Below are 23,011 nucleotides of genomic sequence, written 5' to 3' on the forward strand. Positions count from 1 at the left end.
ACCAAAACTGCTTCTTGTTTGCAATTAACTACAAACTATCAATTTCTATTTGGTAATTGGGTAATGATGTTGCTTCACAGCAAGAAGGCAGGGGTTTGATTCCCGGATGGGGTGACACAAATATTTCTGTGTGGTGTCTGTGTGATTTCCTGTGGGGTGATTTGGTCCAAAGATGTGCTGTTTGGGTGAATTGGACGTGTTCAATTCAGTTCAATTGTCCCTAAGTGTGAGTGTGTGAGTGAGTGTCTGCCCTGGGATTGACTGGTGGCCTGTCCAAGAGTGCCTCCTGCCTTCCACCTGATGACTGTCGGGATTGGCTCCCCCGCAACCCGAAATGGATTAAGTGGTTGAGGATGAATAAATATCTTCTCATAATGACACCTTTTACAAAATGTCATATACATACTGTAGTTATAGATGTTAAAAATTATGGAGTGTATTTACACTAGGGGTTTAAATAAATATTGATACTTCAAAGTATGCCACCATTGTATGTATCTATTTACATAATATCAAATATGTCTGTGTAAGTCTGTGTTAATAAAGAGTTTAGATGTGTAGATTAAATGTATTAAAAGTAATGATCTATTTGCATAAAATATTTTATGCATAAAGATGTATTTTATCTACACTAAAGTTTTCCTAAAATTTGATTATAAAAAGCACTATATTTGATTGGTTGCAGTGTTGAGTCATATTGCAATATATGGAATCACAACAAAGTATCATGACTGCCAGATTCTGGACTATATAAATCCTTAGTTTCCACTGTACACAAACTATAGTACTGTGCACAAGTAAAAGAGCACCAGCGTTTATTAAATTTATAATCAATTAGTTATTAAAGCCCCAATATATTAACTTTTGAAATATGTTAACATTCTCCTGGGAAAAAAAAACACAGAAGCTACAATTAAGTCACAGAAATACTATTATATTTTATATTAAATTAAATTGTTTTAATCTATGTAAACATTCAGTTTTCAGTTTTTTGGTGATCTAGCACTTAAAGCCATTTTATTTCTTGTTTAGACCTTGTAAAGAAATGAATGACTGCTGAACTAGTGCTGGGTAATATGACCTCAAATTAGCATCACAATTAACTGAATCTCTTACCTTGATAATGATTAATAACTAATTATTTTAATGAATGGCTGACTTGGCAATTGTTTTTGGTATAAAATGTCCCAGTTGCTCAGCTGAATATGGGTTTAAATTCTGCTCCTGGACAGGGCAGTGCTATTTAAAACAAAACATTAACAGTACTGAGAAATAGAAAATAATCAATATGTGTGAATAATTTTCTGCACTGGCCTATGTTGAACAGATTTTCTTTCAGCAAAGAAATTAAGATTTTACACCTGTATATAAAGCTGGAATTGTCTTTTGTTCTGTCTTGTGAGATTCTGATTGTTGAATATCAGGTCTAGATAAATTTATGATTAGATATGTGCTGCACAGAATTTATTTGAATGTGTAATATGAATAAATTAAATCAACACAACTATACGGAAACACAAATCTGTGTTGACGCAATATATTTTATTCATCTGAATCAAGACAGTGCAGTGCATCACTTTTTTCAGTGCACATACAGAGCTGCAGCAGTGAAACTCATCACCAATTCTAAAGCAGAAAGACTGAATTATTCACTCTCTGTCTCACACACACATATACTCACACACACCTCCTCTTACTCTCTTTTCACCTCCTCGCCCCTCGTCCTTCCAGCTCTGTCTCTCTGGCAGAGCTGGTCTATTCCTGCAATGACTTTTGCTTCATTATAATGGAGAAGTGAAGTCACATCAAGGCTAAAAGACTGTGAATGTGAGTCAGTGGAGAAATACAACCACACAGCTTCAGAGGAATCAATGCTTCTCCATCAGATACAGCATGTACATTGGTGCTGACATCAAACTGCATCCCTAATAGGGCTGGTCTGTGGAGTTTCCCACTGTTTTCCTCCCCCGTGCTTCTGGTTCTCTCACTCTGATCCTTTCTTTTAGGCAACTGTAACTTTCTCATTTTCAACAGTGTGTTTTTCTCTCTCCAGTTCTGCTATCTTGCTCGGTTACAGTGCCGTGAAAAAGTATGTGCACATTCTTACATACGTGCTTCATCATACTGAATGGTAAACCTGGTGGTGGTAGTGTGATGATGCACTACCATAAGAAACCTGTAGGGGGTCAAATTTTTTTTTTTTACGCCACTGTAGTAGCAGAGGAGTCTGAGAAGGAATCAGAAATCAGCCAATTCCTACCAGAAAAATAATTTACAAGTAAAACAAATGCTAACATGACCAGGTCAGGCTGTCCTAGAAATTTCAGCCCATTCCAGAACTGACGAGAGGCCAAAACAGGAGCGAATAGTGTTTTTTACACTGCCTGGCCAAAAAAAATGTCGCCACCAAAAAAAAAAAAAAGTCCCACAATCTAATATTTAATTGGATTGGAATTTAATTGGACTTTATCTTTGATTGCTTCCTGTATTCACTGTGTCTTTGTTTCAATAAGCTTCTGCAACGTCACAAGATATATTTCAACCCAGTGTTGCATTGATTTTTCACCAAGATCTTGCAGCATTGATGATGGAAGAGTCTGACCACTACACAAAGTCTTCTCCAGCACATCCCAAAGATTCTCAATGAGGTTAAGATCTGGACTCTGTGGTGGAGAATCCATGTGTGAAAATGATGATCTCATGCTCCCTGAATCACTCTCTCACTATTCCAGCCCCATAAATCCTCATCTTGGAATATTCCTGTATCATCAGGGAATAAAAAATCCATTGGTGGAATAACCTGGTCTATATTCAGTATATATTCAGTATATATTCAGGTACATTCTTTCAGCACATACTGTTGCTAAACTTAAACCTGACCAACTGCAGCAACACCACATCATTTACTTACTTAAATCCAGGTGGAGACTTTTTTTTTGGCAAGGCAGTGTATTTATGATGTAACTGTTGGCGTATTACGTAAAGGTGGTAAAAGTAAAACTCTATTCATTTTAATTGATATAAATTATATTATTTGCCCATCTAGGCTGTTAAGTTTATTTATTTTCTTGATAAATTATTCAATGTTTAGTGCACGCATTATAATACTGTATTAACGTTTAATTAAACTAGTTGCATGATTTAGAAGGTACCTACATGCTTTAGAAGGCATCTGTAGTTCAACTGGAAACCACATATGGATCAGTGATGGACCCTATCAGGGTCAGTGATGGTACCAGGGGGCTTAAACATGTTCCCTGTTGTACAGGGTTGAACAGTGCAGATGGGGTCTAGATGGGATCCATGTGAGATTAAGGTGGGCTGTAACGATAATGCCCATCTGTAAAGCCCAACTGTATTCCAGTAACAACATATGTATGAACCTATTCAGAACCCATGCCCACCTAAAACCCATAAGACCACCATCTACCCATGATAGCCCCCCACAACCTGCTCACAAACAGCTTGCCTTGGTCCTACAACTTTGGCCTACTTAAAGCCTCTTGTCCACAATATCCACAATAACCTCAGCTGAACCTCAGCTCAAAATATGGTTACTTACCATTCCATTGAATTCCCAGCCTAAATGACTCTATTTCAGTGCTTGGTGCATTTCATAGCAAAACATATCATGAACTGTTTATGAGCCTACAGTTTTCTTCTTTTTTTAAAACCCTGGCCGTCTCTCAGGATCTCTTCTCTTAATTAGACTTGTTAAAAGTTGTGGCAAAACAACAGACTGTGTTGATTCACTGCAGTACTCCGGTGATGTTTTAATGTGGACATAACTTCTTCTCTCCACACTTCAGACCATCTGGCTTCACAGCACGAAGTGTATTTTTATTTCTTCAGCAACACTGCAAATACTTCTCTTATGGCAGATCTCTTTAGGGACCTCGTCCAGTCTGTAGTTTGCCATGCTGATCGTCTTCTCTTTTGCTGTTGCACTGCAAACATCAAATGCAACACAATCCATCGCATTCTGCTACTTTACACCAGCTAGGTCATTTTCTGTGTATCTGTGAAATTAGTGCAGAAAAGCACAAAGGTGAGCCAACACCTGAGGAGACCTTTCAGAACTCCTAATGTAAAGTCTGGTTCTTTCTCTGAAGCATTTATGTGCTGCTTCTATGATGCAGTATTGCATAATCCCTCTGCAGGCAGAAGCTGTATACAGAATGTGCTTCAGCCCTTATTTTCTGTACAGGTACATTGGTGCATTTAGTTTGCAGTACAGCTCACAGATTTCCAGTCGATTTCACTTAAAGAACTTTTACAGAACCATTCAAACTATTGATCCGTTCTTAAGTTTAAAACGCTTTTCAGAACAGAGCACAGACCCAGGGGGATTGATAATATGCAACTTTTTCTCCCTAGGGGCTGCAATAGGGAGGCATGATAGCACTGAAATTACATCTTTATCTGCAGGTAATTGCCTAAAAGTATAGAATCAAAAACACTGTAAGTCTATTTTTGCTGTTTTTCACTTTTTGAGTATATATACCTGGCAGCTGCTCTTTGCATTGTGACAACTCTTTTATCACATATTAATATTAATGGTCCAAAATTTAACTTAAAATAATTTAACTTGATTATATTGATGTTTTTTTCTTTTGTAAATGTGACATTTTGGAGGTTTTTGTGTGACAGTGACAGAACGATGTATTCAATGCAGAATGTTGGGTGATACTAGGCTTTTTGCATTCCTCTTCTGTGATGTGGATGTGAGTTCAGACAGAAGGAGATATCTTTTGTACTGAGTGTCAGATCCAGATGCCGAACTGTTGATTGTCTGTCTCATCTTTTAATTTCAAAACCCTGAATGTTTTCAGTCTACAGCTAGAAAAATGGGATTGGCCTCACTGTTCCAATACTTGGATGGACCTATACATAAGTAAAGATATAAAAAAATATATAGAAAGACTTATTTTAATACAAATTCAGAACATAGAAAAACAGTGCCTCCAGATTTGATTCATCTTGTTTTCACAGTGTAGTCATTCCACAGAGGCCACCAGCTCTTTCTGAAACCCCACATGAGATGTGAAGCACCAGCCTCGCTCTCCTCTCAGTCTCATTACTGGAGCCGCGCTCACAGAGTGCACAGCCGTGATATCAGACCCTTCTAAAAAAGTAATATTGACATTTCAAGGAAAATGTCATTTCATCTTCCTGTTTGAAAAGTAAACCAAAGTCCTGTACAGACAAATAATAATTTGTTCACTTCAGTGGAACTGAACCTCCAATCCATCCTTCTGAGTTCAAAGCAGAGGAGGCTGAGGTAATAGATCTTACTCTTTTTTTATCGTAAAAGTTTTAGGCATAAGTTTTATTTGCCAAATAGAAGCATCCAGTGGAGATAAAACATGAAAAACAAACTGCCCTCTGACTGTTACACCCCACTGTTTAACTTCCAATGGAACTAACAGTAGCTTTATAAGAGCAAACTTCAGCACAGAGCACAGACATGGTCATTATTGACAAGGGCTTCTACCTATCAATTATATTATCAATAGATACAAATAAAAGTCATTTTTGATCAAGTTACCCAATTGCCAATTTTCTCTCTTTACCAGTAGCTGGATCTGTTTACTGGTAGCTGGAATCAGTTTAAATCAGATGGTCTAAGCTGACCCTAAGTTAGATGGTTAACCAACTTTCAACCAGTAGTGTACGCTGCATTTAATTTTGGTCTTGCTGGTCAGCTTAACCATCACACTCAAACAAACGCATACCCTATGCAGGTCAACAGCTAAGCTGGTCAAAAAAATTAACCAGCTTGAGCATCTTTAGCTGGTCAAGCTGAAATTTTTGGCAGGGTATTTTTTTATTTTTTGCTTTAGACTATTTTATTTATTCAGTAGTAACAGGGGCAAAATTAATGAAAACCGTTTTCGACCAATTGTTTCCCTGTTCATCAGTTTAGGGTTTGGTCAAAATTGTTTATTATGGTGAACCACAGACAAATGTGCAGGGTTCAGTTTTTTTGCTAAGATGCAATCAGAATCTGTCATCTGTCAAGTATTATATTTGTGTTACAGACATCATAACATTTGGTTACTAATTTACTGTAAAACTCAGACAGAGCGATTTGTGAAATAAGATCTGATGAGACATGAATAGTCTGAACCTGAATGAAGTCTGCCACAGAAACAGGGGGAAGATGGAAAAGCCATTCTAGTGAGAGAATGGTACCAGTGAGAAAGGTTCCTTCCCTGCAGGACAAAATATTGAACCAGACAAGAGTTTTATCCACCGAATGAGACAGCACTTTATTTTAAAGAGCTTAAGTAGCTCAGGGCCCAAACAATCACATCTGCACTTGTTACAACACAGCAGCACACAAACAAGTCAAACTGATGTATGAGCCTACTTCAGAGAAGTGAACTTATAGTGAAGTTTTTTAGCACTCGTCTGTCTCGTTTATAATGTCAGACGCTTTGAATAATATAAATAATAGGATAAATAATATTGCTATTTTAGTGGAAATCCTTATAGTGCATGTTTTAATGCAGAGTTTCTTGAAGCTCCAAATAACCTGAATCCTTGTATTAGGGTTATTAATTATTTAAAAAAAAATAATAATAATAATTAAAGACCGCTTTATTCTTTTTAGATGGGAAGACTTCCTAAATTGGCAGCGTATAAATTGAAAACTTAAAATAAAATATTGCAAAACAAAATATTTCTATACAATATCCATACTACAAAACCACCACACCCTAAAAAAGCAATTAAATGTGATCTAAAGGCTAGTTTAAAGTCTAAAAGATGCTATCTCTTTTAGTCACACAGCTAGTGCAATCCCAGATAGAGCTGCATATCCATACACCTAGTCCTGGTGTTAGATGTCTTAAAGTACTGAACATCTTTGGACAGGAAAATTAAATGTTAAAATTGGATGAAGTAAATCTGATTAGGGATAATGGATTCTACTGGTTCCAGTAACATTCCAGTCTGAAGAAGTCTTGCCTATACAACTGCTAACAGAGTCCAATCCTCAAGCTCAAGCTAAATATATTTAGTAAAAAAAAAATGTAAAAAGTAATTTAATGCATTGATCAATGAAAGGTTTGAACACATTTGCCTACAAATACCGTTTTACAACCCGGATTTACGCACTTCAATGCTTGTGTTAAAGATGTATAACACTCCACACTGCAGTAGGTGTAGACTTTAGTATGAATCTAGGTAATACTACACCACCTGGAGTTTAAAAAAATCCTGCACCAAATCACTTTAAGTGCAGGGCTGCCTGAGGCGGTTTGATATGAGCTGTGGGATGTGACTGAGAGTGGCGAATGAGTTCAGAGGAAGTGAAGTGTCCAGTGGCCTCAGAGCTGATAAGCTGTACTGAACCGACGCTTACTAATGACCCAATGCCTCCACACACACACAAACACATAGGGAGAGAGAGAGAAAGAGATAGAGAGAGAGAGAGAGAGAGAGAGAGAGAGAGAGAGAGAGAAATGGGCTACAAAGGCTAGATAGCGCTCCAGGGCCTTTAGGAACTGAGTGAGAAGGGGTGTGGATAAGAGGTCACACCATGTGAAAACAACCGCAACAGACAGCTTTGGACGAATAATAATAAGACCATCAAAAAGAAAAGCAAACAAAAACAAGAGTTTAAACAAAAATATGTAGTCTAATATAGTCCAAAGCAATTTTTAAAACCCAAAATCAGAAAATTTACAGTAAAACAAATCTAAATATTCTAAAAGAATTTAAAATATAATAAATTAGAAATAAATGCTACAAATAGAGATGAGACCTGTATCGGTATTGTGTCTGATATTTACTGTATGTCATTAACAAATCAGATATCGGATTTTCAGACCCGATCAACTTATAAATAACTCCATTTGGAATGCTTTTAAATTCAGAGTATGTTGTTTGGTCTTCTAGTTCTTATGATACAGTTAAGTACAATGCCAATAACAATAAAGTATTTATTAGTTAAATAACTAACTAAGAAAAAAGAGATCTTGAATCTAGTGCTGGGCGGTATACTGCGGGGTGAACTTGAACCGGTATGCGTTTCTCTCATACCGCCATACCACTAGAGGCACTGCAGAGAGCCGTGCGGAACAGCACCGTCAGAGAAGAGAATCAAACGCTGGTCTAGCTCCGTCCTACAGAGAAATCAGAACACCTCCTGCTGCTGTTTCTACTGTACATTTTTTTATCCCAGTAAAATAGAGCAGTAACTACAGCCCCTTTAAATATATTAATACGGCAGCTTATAGGATGATTTAAATGTATTTGTTAACTGGAGAAAGAAGAGAATTGTTGCTGATTTTAATACTGTAGTGCCTCTAATGTCTTCAGGAATAACATATAGTAAATTTATATTAAACTTGCAATAGAACTTTTTAGAAATATCTCTTTAAATACTTAAACATTAGCAGCAGTGTTACATTTGATGGCGTATCTATTTTTAAGGTATATTATTTACATTCTTTAGCTATTTTTCTGATAATAAAGTCTGATTTCTTCATATATTGTGTAATTTTGTGGGACAAAGTAAACCCAATACTAATCAAAGCCTTAATTTAAAGCCTTAGTGTTTTATATTATATGTACTCCTAACAGTATAGTAACTCACAATCCTATATTTAAAAAAATAATAATGAAAAATAATAAAAATATCGTGATATACAGTGAAACTGTCAGAATCTTGAAAAATACCGGGATATGAATTTTTGGCCATACCGGCCAGCACTACTTTAATCGGAATTAGAGTTGGGCAATACAATTGTATTTTACTGTATTGTGATAAATCTTCTTATATCTCAAATCAGCAATATGCTTTGTATTGCATATAGAGGATATCATCAGTGCTTAAACAACCCTGACCCCAAACTGTACATTTTATTGCAGAGAGTGTAAAAAAATTAGTTTGATTAAATGATGTGCAGCAAACATGATAGTAAACATGTGGTAGCATGTGTTGGCATGTCAAAACTTAAGGTACCCTAATTGTCTTTGCAGAGACAGGAAGGAGCCTGAATGTGTTAAATGTACTATTTGTTAATCAAATCGAGTCTGAAGCCCCACAGCTGGGCCTGGCCAAATTGCATTAACACCTCTTGCTTAACCAGGTTTACTGAGGAGAAAGGACATTATTTTAAATGCTGGATCTGGAATGTATCTTGTTTATATGAAATGTAAATATGTTCATGTTTAGTATTGTTTTGCTGGTCTCAGAGCAAAAAGTACAATGTTATCAGTAAAGAAATGCCACATATAACCAAATGTGAATAAAAAAGATGATAAGTGTTATATTGAGTGCTATAACTGCTAGTGTAGACTAAGGTCTGGACAGCTGAACATCTCAACCCAGGTGCCGGGCTGTTGTGTAGTATTGTGATAAATATAATCACATGTTATGTAGTATTGTTGAGCTATGCCACGCTGTTAACTTTTGGGGGAAACAGAAAAGATTCAGTGTTATGTTCTGTAAGTTATGGACCACTGAACATCTTAACCCACTTGTTATTTAGTATTGTTGTACAGCTTTTATGCCCATATCTCCTGTCACTGAACTATTTAAGCAGATCTGGTTTTGTTAGACCAAACATAATTCTTAGTAGATGTGCTACTGATAAGGGTAACCTAGTTGGTATTTATACATTGGAGTCAGATTGGTTAAAACTAATATCTCACTAAAGTCTTATTTAAAGCTTTAGAAAGACGGAATATGCATGAGGAAAACAAGGCATAGGCCTGTTGTCTCCTACAACAAGAATCATTTGGCAATTTCCCAACTCAGACATAACTGGAAACTAACTGAATCAAGTGTGTTTAAGCTGGGAAATTAGGTGGAAATTATTCTTGGAAGTGCAATGCCTCCGTTTCAACTATTCTGGGGGGAAGGGAAAACTAAGGGAAATCTAATCTTCTGTATGTTCTGCCTTCCTGAATAATTTTGAGCCAACCTCCCTGTCCTGCTTATCTGAACTAGTTTCAGGTATGAGGTCTACCACTTGTACCCTGGATGTGATACCCACACCTCTGCTCAAAGATGTGCTGCATTCTGTGGGCCCCAGCATTCTGTCCATAATAAACAGTTCCCCTGCTAGTGATCCCTGTAGTAGTCCCTGACAGTTTTAAACATGCAGGGGTTCAGCCTCTATTGAAGAAACCTAGTCTGGATCCTGCATTTTGTGATAATTATAGACCAATATAGAAATTGTCTCTCAAAGGTTTTAGAAAAGGTTATCTTTCTGCAGCTTTCATCATTCTTAACAGAGAACGATAATTTAGACACATTTCAATCTGGTTTTTAGAGCACATCACAGCACAGAGTCTGCACTACTTTAAGTAACAAATGACATTTTGTTAACTGTAGATTCTGGAAAGTGTGCTGTGTTAATCCTTTTAGATCTCAGTGCTGCATTTGATACAGTCAACCATGACATCCTTCTGGAGCATTCAAAGTGTGTAGTTGGCATCCAGGGAACAGCTCTACAGTGGTTCTCATCCTACCTGACGAACAGAGCTTTTTCAGTGAGGCTTGGCAATGTTTCTTTATCTTCTGCTGAAATTTCTTGTGGAGTACCACAGGGCTCTGTCCTAGGTCCTATTCTGTTTTCCTTATACATGCTTCCCCTTCAGACCATCTTTCCAAAGCATGGGATCTCTTATCACTGTTATGCAGATGATACCCAGTTGTATCTCCCGATGGAACAAGGAGATGATTGTTCCATGCTTGCACTAAGTAATTGTCTGCAGAACAATTACTTAGTGCAACTTTGGCTGTCTTTGGCTGTCTAATAATTTTCTGAAACTGAATGATGATAAAACTGAAGCCATTGTTTTTGGTCATCCAGACTGCACAAAAGTAATAACTGATTACCTAGGCCCATTATCTGTAAATGTACAAAATCAGGCTAGAAACCTTGGAGTTCTTTTTGATTCTGCACTTAAATTTGATAAACAGATAAACTCTAAGGTCAGTGCAAGTTTTTATCAGCTTAGAAAAATTGCCAAACTCAAACCCTTGTAAACTGTTAAGGACCTCATGCTTTTATCACATCACGTTTGGACTATTGCAACTCTCTTTATCTGGGTATCAACCAATCAGCTCTGTCACGTTTGCAGCTTGTCTAAAACGCTGCTGCTCGACTCTTAACTGGGACAAAGAAGAGGGAGTCCATCTCTCCTGTACTGGTAAATTCAGAGTAGACTTTAAAGTCCTATTAATTGTTTTTAAAGCCTTAAATGGCATGTCTCTATCATACATCTCTGACCTTGTGTGTCCATATTTAACCCAAAGAGTCCTAGGATCTTCAAATCAGCTGCTCTTGGAGACGCCACATTCTAAATTGAAGTCAAAAGTGACAGAGCTTTTTTCCGTTGCATCACCCAAACTGTGGAATTGTCTGCCTGTTTTTATTAAAGCATCTCCCACTATTACGTTTTTTAAGTCTAATCTAAAAACCTACTTGTACTCTCAGGCCTTTCAATGATTTAAGTAAGTTCAAATGACTTATCTGTATGTCCGGGGTTAATCTAAATCTTGTTTGCTGATGCTGCTTTTATTTACTTATCTTTTATCTTATTGTTGTTTAGTCTTATAGATTTTATTGTTCATACTTCTGTATTGTACAACACTTTGGTTGGCCCTTTTTGGTTGGTTTTTAAATGTGCTTTAGAAATAAATTTGACTTGACATAAAAAGAACAATCTTTTTTTTTTACTGTTGCCTCAACAAGGCCAGTTTTTACAATGTGTCCTATCTTAAGTGCAGTTTCAGTAGACATAAATCGTTGCTTAAATTTTTTTGTTGATTTTTAGTTTACTACTCATCGTTAAAAAAAACCCTACCCTTACCCTATGTCAAAGTTTGTTAACAAATAGAATTTTTTACAATTTTTAGAAATAGAAAGTACAATTTTTACATTGAATTCCATTGCTGAGAAAGGCCATTCCTGTAGAGTTGCTGATTTAAAGATTCATGTTTTTCATTTAAAAAAAGCAATAAAAGTGGACATGTTCATTCACATGCTGTGTAGCCAATGGTTAGGCTTAATATTTTCATTTTGGCAACAACGTTTTAAATTTGTGCTGTTGTTTAATAGAGTTAAAAAAAAGCAAAGCCAGGGGCAAAAAATATGAAATATTTAACACCAATAAAACAATAATTTCTAAGCAGGAGCTGTAAAACATTATTTCCCCAGCACTCCAAGTGCACCATCAAACACCATTACCTCCTCACTTTACTGAAGCTGAGACTGAATGCAACACCATGTGGTCGGCTTCTCTGGCCTTTTAATCCTTGACTCACACACTTCCCCATTACAGTGATCTGAATGAGATCTGGTCCATTAACTGCGCAGCAGGTCAAGTGAGACTAGCTGAGAGTGAAGACAGGTAGCGGGGCTTCTTCTGCAGGTTCACCTGTGACTGACTGAAAGGGGGGCCGCCGGTCGGTGGTAGATCAGAACCGCAGGGGAAGCAGCATTACAGGCAGACACAAGCACTTAAGCAAGCCGAGGACAGAGACTTTGGATAATTTAGTGGGTGCAGCCAAAGGCTTATGGTTTCTTTTTATTGCCAGCTTTCTACCCCCTGCTTCCGCTGTTCCGTTTAGTAGGAAAAAGCTCATTTAAATGTGGTGTGCTAAGATATGGATGAGGGACTTAATTTATTCCACAGTTCCAACAGTGAAGGCATTACTGTACAAACATCTAGAACATGTGAACATGTGCTGCTGCTTTCAAATCTCCTGTGGTTAGAACATGCAAGAAACCAAGCACTGATGTTACACTTGAGTTATAGCTGATAGAGTGGGGCCATGTTTTGAGCATTAAAGAGTCTTAATATGTATTTTATCATTGTTTACTATTTTTATTATTTTAAATTAAAACTATTAAAGTTTTAGTACAGTCTTTATTGCTGCTGTTATTTTATTTTTTTTTCTGAGTTATTGTCATCTTTTGTTTTTACACTGCAGCAATGTGGCAATGTAGTCCTTATAGTCAGGAAAATAAAACTCCCCTGAATCTCGAGTAAGAGAGACAGAGATATAGGAAAAGAGAGTGAGAGAGAGAAAAAGTACCAGAAAGTACTGACCTCCTCAAATCTGGCTTCATCTTCACAGTTCTCTAACACTCGTGAGTAGAATGACAGACCTGTGAAGAGAGAAAGAGAGCAGAAGAGTGGGAAAGAAAGTTAGAGGTGGATAGATCAAGAAAGAGCAAGAGAGAGAGTGTGAGAAATAAAAAATAAAAGAGAGAGAGAGAGAGAGAGAGAGAGAAATGTCACTGGGTTGTAAAACCACAACATCAAATCAATAACCATCATCAGCTGCTTTCAAAAGCTGAGGTCATTTAATCAATCTGACCGCATTGTAAAAAGGATCTGTTAAATTCATGCAGGCATGAAGCACACAGGCAAAGGACAGCAATATTTCAATTCATGATCCTGCTGAAAAATGAATAAGGTGATATTAAAGTATTTGAAAAAAAAAATGGTTCTTAAAAACAGTAATGCCACAAAATAATCACGTTGGATTCAGCAAAGGATATTTCATTCATTAAAGTGTAGTTAATGTACAGAGATGTAAAAACTGTCCTGGTGAACATCTTACACCTTGGTGATGTAGGAAGATATAAAATGAGTATGCAGTTTTGGACTTAAATTAAATTAGATGAAATACTGGGAAAATAATTTTGTTCCATAACACAGTATTTAGAATGCAAGGAAAGAATATTTTGCAAGTTATTGGAACCCAGTCCGTCTGAAAAACCTCAGCTGACTTTCTATTGCTTTCCTCTCTCGCTGCTCTGCTGTCTGTATTAATAATGTAATCATTAGCATGGGTCGTTATTATGTAATAAAAGTCTGAAGTGACCACACATCAGGCCAGAAAGGCCTACGTTCAGCCTTTATGTAAACCCTGCATCCAACCAAACAGTGCTATTGAGATAAATTGCTTACTGAACTGTCTCCAGCAGTATAAACAGAAAGTGTGGACACAGACACTTTAATAATGATTACATACAGGAAGAGACCAAGCTGAACTGATCCCTGCAGATATGGTGTACATGGCAGCGTAATTTAGGATTTATAAATCAAAAGCCTATAAACAGGAGATGAGTGCACTTTATTACAATAACTGAACAGTAAACTTGAATGATATGCACTTCATGCATACATTATTAAAATTGAATGCATACTTCATTGAACATATCTCATACATTTTCAAATTGAATCAATTGTTGTTACAGACCTCTAAAACTGTGACATTCATGCATTAAAGTTCATTGTTTTCGTTAAAGGTCCCCTAAAAAATAACCTAGACAGACTAGATATGGAATTATGTGTTACTATTTGAACTGGCCTGGTGAACATAGCATATACTGTGCCAGTGCCCACGCAAAGAAAGCTTAAACTGTAACAAAGCAAAAGCTAGTGAAACAAAGCACGACTTCTGGTCTAACCGTTAAACATTTCTTCAGCTTGCTATACACACACCACGCCAATATTGCCCACAACTATGTTAATTCAATTTTGTGTTAGGAGCAGTACCACCTTCACAGTGTTTTGGGCTAGTAACAGACTACACTCTAGACAGGACTGCCATAGAGCAGGTAATATTTGAGTGTGAATGAGTGGATCAGACACAGCAGTGCTGCTGCTAAGAATAGTCCACCAACAGTGTCCTATCGGCTGCGATCTGTAACCAGTGATAAGGACTACAGAATGACCAATCCACTGTACAGCAACAGATGAGCTTCTGTCTCAGAATTTACACCTACAAGGTGAAGCAGCTACATAGGAGTAGGGTATTTACAGGGATACATAGGGTATAGTTTTTTACCGATACGATACTTTAAATTCGGTTCCGATACCCAAACATGACTTTTTTCAATACCTTTTTCTAAATAACACAAAAAAAGATAATTATTTTTACATAACTCATTTATTTAACAGCCGACATGAGTAATCTTATGACTCCATTGTTCTGGATCTTGTTGGAACAAACAGTGAGCATATTTGTGGCAATTTATTTATTAAGAACAAAATCATTGCTTGTGCTTAAACTAAAAATATTTTTCCTACGCATATTCCTTTATGCATTTCAGTTTTAGCAGTTTTTTTTATATCAGCATTACATTGACAAAATGTTATTAAAATAAATTAGTCAATCACTTAAACATTACTTATAATCATAATGTTTCATGTTTCTGCGTGTGCTCCATGTGTGTCAGGGTTGTTTTTACCTCACTGTGCGTGCTCTCCGCATTTGGCGCATTTCATGTGAATTATGGAACAAAGGCACAGAATTATTTTCGTTCTGTATCAAATTTCAGAAGACAGAATTTTGTGTCTGATCTATTCATACCAGAGCAACTAGGGATATTACAATCACATTTTTTGACAATGTCCAAGTTGTCTGAAAGGCTTCTTAAAATTTATTTTTATTTATAAATAAATCAGCAAAACTTGCTATTTTTATCACAAAAAAACAAGTACTAAATAGCCATTTACATTATTTTGTTTTAAATACACATATTTTCCTAAATAGACTAAATGTTTATAAAATAAATATCTGGCAAATACCTTGTCACAATTGACTAGGAAAAACACTGAAAAAACACTGAAAAAACATGCATTTCACACATTTCACAATATAGATTACACAAAATTATAGTTTTAACCAGGCTATACTTTTAAATTTTAGATAAAGCATATTCCTTGTAAATTTGTTAAAGTAATGCCTTATTAGCTTAATATTACAACTCTGACATTTGTTCTGTGTCTGACTTACCAGGGGGAATTAATTGAGGTGGGTGACGCACACAAAAAACACATGCAGAGGGAGTGGGAGTGTTGTGTTGTGTGCAGTGCTGTGGATAATTTTAGAGAAAAAGTTGTTCTGTGGGAAATAAAAGAGAAGTTCTACCTCCATCTTTAACCTGACTATTTTTTCACCCTGCTTGCGCTGTCTGAACGATGCGTCACTAAGAGAAGCCTCATCGCTACTTGTTCACACTGAATATGCGCAGTAGAGACTAGTGACTAGTGATATTTTTGCGCACCCTCTCTCTGTTTTTCATGCAAAGATCCAGTGATCTGGACCTTTTCCACACAATTCTGATTCTTTGAAAATACATGATCGGAATTCAGGGAAATCTCTAAAATCAACACACAAACCACCAAAATACCACTGTTACTGCAGGGCTAAAAAATGACCCACCACCCAAATATCAGCTGCTCTGTGGTGTCCTGACCACTCAAGAAAATGTTTAAAGTAGGACAATACCGTATGCAGTGAAACTGATGAACTTATGTGATTAATTTAAAATATTTAATGCATTAAAAACAAATTAACGCAAACACCATTTAGTAAATTAAAGTAGTAGTAATACACCTTTGTCATGTAACCTCAAAGCAAAACACCCTACCGAGAATCTCTCTTCCAGGCTTCAACAGTTAACAATACAGTAGTATGGTACTGGACGAATAACAAAACGATCTAGATTTACTTAAGCCATTCTGTTGTGGACTTGCTCTACTTGCTCTACTGTCTACAGTCATTGTCCTGTTGCATAACCCAACTTCCCAACGTTTCAGCTAAACTACAGTCACTTTCACATTATCCTGTTGAATACTTTGAATTTGGGAACTTGGGAATTCATCTACCCCTTCATGATTGTAAGTACTGAATGCGAAATTACCATGGTTTATTAAGTCTCTGCTGTTATTATTATTATTATTATTATTGTACATAAATGTGCTTTAATGTTGCTACTTTTGCACTTTTTGTTTGAGAATACGTTTATCTAAGTAAGACTTCACAGTACAAGACCCACACTGTCACTTAAGTCTGTAAGTAACAACAGATGCTGACAGAGTTGCTGTCACTGAGGTACAAAGCAAAGAATATAAAGATTTTGAAAACAAAATGAAAAAAAAAATGCTGCTGTCTAGTTACTGGCTGGGGGATATTCAGCAATCATGAACACAGGCTGTGTGTGCCATGGCTAAGCAAACATAAGCTGTCAACACAAATGCCACATGCACATGGCCACTCATACATAAACACACCCTCGCACACTCGCATGCACACATACACACACGCGATGCAGTAATCAGTTTGCTCAGGAAATTAATGTTGTGGTTTCACGAATAGGGCCGGGTGAATGGCCAGTCACTGCCTAAGAGAAATAAATACATAAATCATCAAATTAGAGCAATGTTATTTAACAAGTCAGAACTGCTGCTCCTCTTATCAGCCTGTATTGCAGCATGAGTGGAGCATTTACAGTGTAAGTGCTCGCCGTGGATGCAGAGTGGATCACAATGCAGGTGGGTGAACAAAAGGAGGAAACGGGAGATAAAAAGCTCTGACAGCTGTAGCCTTTACTAAACACAGAGCAGTAGCGAAATATGAGATGAGTCTGACATCAGTTGTTTGCTGTAGCGCAAAAGAAATTTCAGTCTATTTTACTCTGTTCGTTGTCCTCAAGCGCCACATCTGTCCTGTGCGTTGGCTAAAATAGCCCTCTTCCTCTCGCCAACTCTCAGCATTTGGGCCCCAATTGATTTATTGCAACTGAATAAACGATTCCACCCACTACGGACAACACTTTTGCACAATAATTACACTTAAGCTCCAGTTTGAGAGTTACTGCAATCAACCAGCCTCTCTGTCAGCTGAAATAGACACATAAACTTATGTAATCCTCCAAAGTCTGTAAACAAAAGGCCCTCTGATGATGAAAGGGGCTCCAGAGACACGGCTCTGTCTCATTTCTCTCCGTTTAGCCGGCTTTAGCACACTGACGCAGCAAGTGTAGAATGCAATGCCGGTAAACATCAAAGCACCTCTTCTTCAGGGAGGTGAAAAAGAACGCTCAGGAAATCTAGGTGACAATTCAAGGTTTCTCAGCTTTTACGCTTCAAAGAATTACACAGCACAAGCAGATTACAATTAAAGGCAGAAAAATCTAAGCAAAGAAATTATCTTTTGAGTTTAATCTGAGCACAAGTGAACCGAACGATGATCTGCTGCAGTCTAACACATTCAGTCAACTGAAGACAAATGAAGAGCTAAATGAACATGTATCACACATATTAAAGCTAGAGACTGACTATTGAGGTTCTGATATTCTAACAAGAGGCCTGGAAATGAGGGTAGTTGCGTAACACTCAAGATAAAATTCTAGAGAAAAAAGAAGAAAACGACCCACTTAAACACCACTGAATACTGGCAGTTTAATCAAGTCCATGTTTGCCACAACCCCCCCTGCTGCAGCGACAGCGCTGTCTCTCTTGGGAACACTTTATGCTGGATTTGATTGCATTCATTACTGAGGTCAGGTACTAATGGTGTGGCTTTGACACCTGTGTAGGCAACACTTTTAACACCTACTAGACTAGGGCTGAGTAGTACTGTAAAAAAAAAAGAATATCAATATTCTTCAAATATACGATCAATTATTGATTACGATTTTTAGTTCCTACATAATAACTTTAGTTTTTATGTGTAAACAGACAGCACCATTTCAAGTGCTATTCTTCAAGCTATTCTTTCCTTTGTTTGATTTTTTTTTACAAATAGTAAGTACCCCTTCGACTGTTCATGCATTTTTTATATTTAACACACTGCAAAATTAACCTCCTTGTATTTCAGTTAAGAAAAAGTGTAAAATATGAAAATCATAATGCCACAAAAAGGGATTATGTTTGGTTTTTGAGAGAAGCAAATGTGTATCTACTGAGATTCACTCTGGCAGCTTCTATGTGTAAAGCTGTACAGTTTCAATTATCCCATTTTAAAAATCACATTAAAACAATAATTAAATGAATGAAATCAATTTGATTAGCTTCCAAGCCCTATTTTAGAGTTTTTTTTATCACAGTGCTCCATTCTACTAATAATGCATTTCTATGGGGATTATATGGGACTTGATACAGCAACGAATAGAAGTAGATTAGCTCTGTCTGCATATTTTTATATGGTTTGTGATTAATTTAATTTAGCTGATTTATTTAAAGAATAAAAACCTGATGTTACATTTCGGAGTCTGGTTCAAAATCAAAATCACATAAACCAGCATTGGGTTGATATCAAGTTCTAACATAAGACAGATGTTAAATTCGGTTACTTAGCACCAGCAACATATCAACATCTAACAGCACTAGTATTTTACAGTAAATGGACAACATCATTATGATGATAGCAGACACTAGCACTTTGGTTTTCTTAATCCACCAACCAACAGAAGGCTAGTGTAAACATATATTCTTTCCTCAGCATTTTGTAAACATGGAGCCCTTTCCAGGCAAATGAGACCCTTTGTTAATTATGGTTTCAAATAGTACACAGTGCTTCCCTTCTTACAGCTTTATATTCTATATTGCTGCAAAGACAGAGACAGGCTATTTTTGAACAAGACAAATCTTCTTTACTAAAAAAATATATTTATTTTCTGCCAAGGTGTACAATTACAATTGCTATTTCTTCTACTTTTCACTGTGAACGTTAATTACTGTATTAAACAGGACATGGCTCAGCTTGGTCAGCTTTTCCTGAAGCTCTTCCGCTCCAGACAGGGTGGGACAGTGAGAGCTGCTGGCAGGACTGGGGGTGCGGCCGGCAGCAAGAGTGAAAGACAGGCATTGTGGAGCGATTTCTAACTCTGTGTTTACACCTATAGGTAAGATTTTTTAGGAGAATACGGCTTTCACACAACATCTCCACCTGTCCACTCTCAGTATTACAGTAAAAATTACTCAATTTCACCATTAAAGTATGTTTATGCTGCCTCTCTTACAGTCTGATTAAAAGCGAACATCAGCAGTAAAAGTGTAAGTTCTTACTATGAATTAATATATTATTTATGAATGTGATGGAGGTTTACTAAATGCTGCCACAATCAGCTTTACCGAGATCTGGGTCTGAGTTTCTTTTAAGCAAGAAAAATCTCCCCCAGGGCAAGAGAAGGAAACCTTAAGAAAAACCTGTTTGCCATCAGTCGACACCAGATACCACAACAAACTATAGATCAACAAGATGAACTAGTAAGATGGAATTAACAAAGTTCTACAGTTAATATAAAAGACCTGAGTTGTGAAGATGTAATTGCCAGAGTTATAGTGAGAGGGGACCTCATTTTCTATTCCAGAGTTTAGATTTTGAGTTGATAACCACCCACAACCCTCAACCACCTAATATACCTTTCACTCTAACAAACTTCAAATAAGTATTTTTGAGAAAGCTGTTATATCCTATGATGTTTTTTGGTCTTTTTGCATTCTGTTTTTTATCCGCTACATCCCACACAAAGTATTTTTTTAAGAAAAAACATCAGTTCACTTTTATCAGAGCACAGCAACCTGTGACAGCAATTAATAGCCTGAACAGTACATCCTTACTTTCAAACACAAACACACACATTTTCCTACAACTCTGCAATCACTGCGCTGTCCAGGGTTCTGGACTGCAGAGACAGAGGGGGGGAGTGAAAGAAGAAATAAAGAGGGAAGAGAGAACGAAGGAGAAAAAGAAAGACATAGAGGGGCATGCAAAAAGAAAGACAGAGAGCAGAACAAAAAAAGAAAGAAAGAAAGAAAGAAAGAAAGAAAGAAAGAAAGAAAGAAAGAAAGAAAGAAAGAGGAACAGGGAAGGAAAGAGAATAGAAAAAGAAACAGAGCAATAAGAATAGAGGGGGAGAAAGACAGTTTAAAGAAAAGAGGGGAAAGAAAGGAGGAGAGGATTGGAAAAAGAAAGAGATGTATAAACGAGAGTAGAGACAGAAACAGAGGGTGATCGCATAATGCTGGGCAGAGAGAAAAATACAAGAAAGAAAGGAGAGTAAAAATAAAAAGAGACCAATGTGAAAGAAGGGACTTGGAAATAGACAGAAGGAGCTGGGAAAAAGAAAGGTAGTATGTGGTAAGAAAAGAAGGAATAAAGAGAGAGAGAGAAAGATGTAAGAGGTGAACTTTAGTTTGTTGCACATATTTCTGTTTTCACTGTTAATTTGGTTCAGTGCTTCTTTTTAAAACAGTAGAACTGGGTTAAATTCATCCTCTGTTACTTGATGTATCTGTGTGGGATCCTATAAATTTGTAAGAATCACTGTGTATCAGGTTACACAGGGTCAGACTGTCAGTCCTGAAGCTGTGTAAAGTCAGGGTGCAGTGATTTACAGCTCTGTGGATCAGCCGGGGTGCCCAGCGTCTCCAGACTGGCTAAAGTAATCTTACATAACTACAGACAGGGGCTTCCCCCAACTTCAGCACACACACACACACACACAGCAGCTCCGCACAACACCTGCTCATCATGCTCCTCAGACCCTGGGCAGAAACTTGAGCTGGTGGGACAGGGAGAGAGAGAGAGAGTGTGTGAGTACAGTACCTCTGAACGACACTTTGGCGATGCGGTCCCCCTTCCCGCGGAGCTCCGTCACCGTCTTCAGATACACCACTAAAGCCATGGCACTTCAGCAGCTCCCGAACACAGTAAAACACGGTGTTAAACTCCGCCGCGCTGAGAGCTGATAACCCCGCTCATTTCCTCCACTTCTCCTTTAAACACCAGCAAAAAAAAAACACGCTCCCATTCACAACTTCCGCTGCGTCCCCCGCTTTACAACACAGCCATCAATTATTCACGTGTTTTCATGTTCCCAGCTCTACACTGAGCAGCAGCAGCAGCAGCACAGCAGCCCCGCGCCCGGCACGCGCCCTGCCCCGCACTCCTCCAACACTGATGCGCGCGCTGATGCCCCGCTGAGAGGCGAGGGCGCGGACCGCCGCCAGGGGGCGGTGCTTTAACCCCAGCAGCAGCAGCAGCAGACCACAGCACAGCGGAGGGCTCGTGCTCAAGGGGTGGGTGTGCTCGTGCCAACGTTACTTAACCAGCCAATCTCTAATAGAGAAGAGAATACCCACTTAAAAATCTCTACTGAGTTTGTTTAACCACCAGAGGACGCTCCAAGCACGTCCAAAATAAACGGGTTCATACAAAGCAACTAAGCAAGATCAGGGTTTATAAATGTTTAATAATTTCCATACTAAAATTGTCCTCATTTTCTCAACACAGAACACTATCAAATGTTTCACTACGATTATACAAAATGAATGTAAAAGAGTAGCCACTTAGAAGAGAGACTATTTATCTTTGTCCACTGCTTAAAAAGCCTTCTCTCAACCCCACCTAGGTTGACAACTACAGACCGGTCTCACTGCTACCCTTTCTCTCTAAAACACTAGAAAGAGCAGTTCTAAATCAGGTCTCTGGCTTCCTCTCCCAGAATGACCTTCTGGACCAGAACCAATCTGGGTTCAAAAAAGGACACTCTACCGAGACGGCTCTGTTGTCTGTGACTGAAGCGTTGAAAACTGCCAGAGCTGCAGGTCAGTCCTCAGTGCTCATTCTGCTGGACCTCTCGGCCGCATTTGACACAGTCAACCATGACTTCCTCCTAACTATACTCTCAAACATGGGGATCGCAGACAATGTGCTGTCATGGTCCAGATCGTATCTCACTGGGCACTCGTTCAAGGTGTCGTGGCAAGGACAGCTGTCCTCAGCCAGCTCCTTATCCACTGGGGTTCCCCAAGGTTCGGTACTGGGACCCCTTCTCTTCTCCATATACACCACCTCTCTTGGTCAGGCTGTCCCCTCACACGGATTTTCCTACCATTGCTTTGCTGATGACACCCAGCTATACCTGTCGTTCTCACCTGAAGATAACTCAATCTCTGCACGGATATCGCAGTGTCTCTCTGACATATCCTCATGGATGAAGGTACATCACCTCCAACTAAACCTCTCAAAGACTGAACTTCTGGTTATACCAGCAAAACCATCTTTTCAACACAACTTCTCTATAATTATCGACTCTCTCTCTCTCTCACCGACAAAGGTTGCTAGGAACCTGGGTGTTCTGGTTGATGACCAACTCTCCTTCACGCACCATGTGGCCTCAGTTGCTCGGTCCTGCCGCTTTGCGCTCTACAACATCCGAAAAATTAGACCGTTCTT

The 23,011-nt window shown here is 38.0% G+C and overlaps 1 protein-coding gene across 9 annotated transcripts in view; it reads right to left on the reverse strand.

Annotated features, from left to right (window-relative positions):
• The window catches only part of otofa (otoferlin a), a 116,467-nt gene extending 94,740 nt beyond the window's left edge, over positions 1-21,727 (reverse strand). For 6 of the 9 annotated variants that reach the window (XM_049482972.1, XM_015608738.3, XM_049482993.1 and 3 more), the window contains exons 1-2: positions 21,380-21,727; positions 13,078-13,136 (exon numbers count right to left, since the gene is read on the reverse strand). In XM_049482972.1, the coding sequence (XP_049338929.1) occupies positions 13,078-13,136; positions 21,380-21,458 (138 nt within the window). In that variant the 5' untranslated portion in view covers positions 21,459-21,727. The remainder of the gene's footprint in view (positions 1-13,077; positions 13,137-21,379) is intronic. The other 3 variants (XM_049482986.1, XM_049483006.1, XM_049482978.1) reach the window with 1 other exon arrangement.
• Positions 21,728-23,011: the final 1,284 nt, after the last annotated feature.

This window comes from Astyanax mexicanus, chromosome 1 (assembly GCF_023375975.1).
Source record: "Astyanax mexicanus isolate ESR-SI-001 chromosome 1, AstMex3_surface, whole genome shotgun sequence".
Lineage (NCBI taxonomy): Eukaryota > Metazoa > Chordata > Actinopteri > Characiformes > Acestrorhamphidae > Astyanax > Astyanax mexicanus.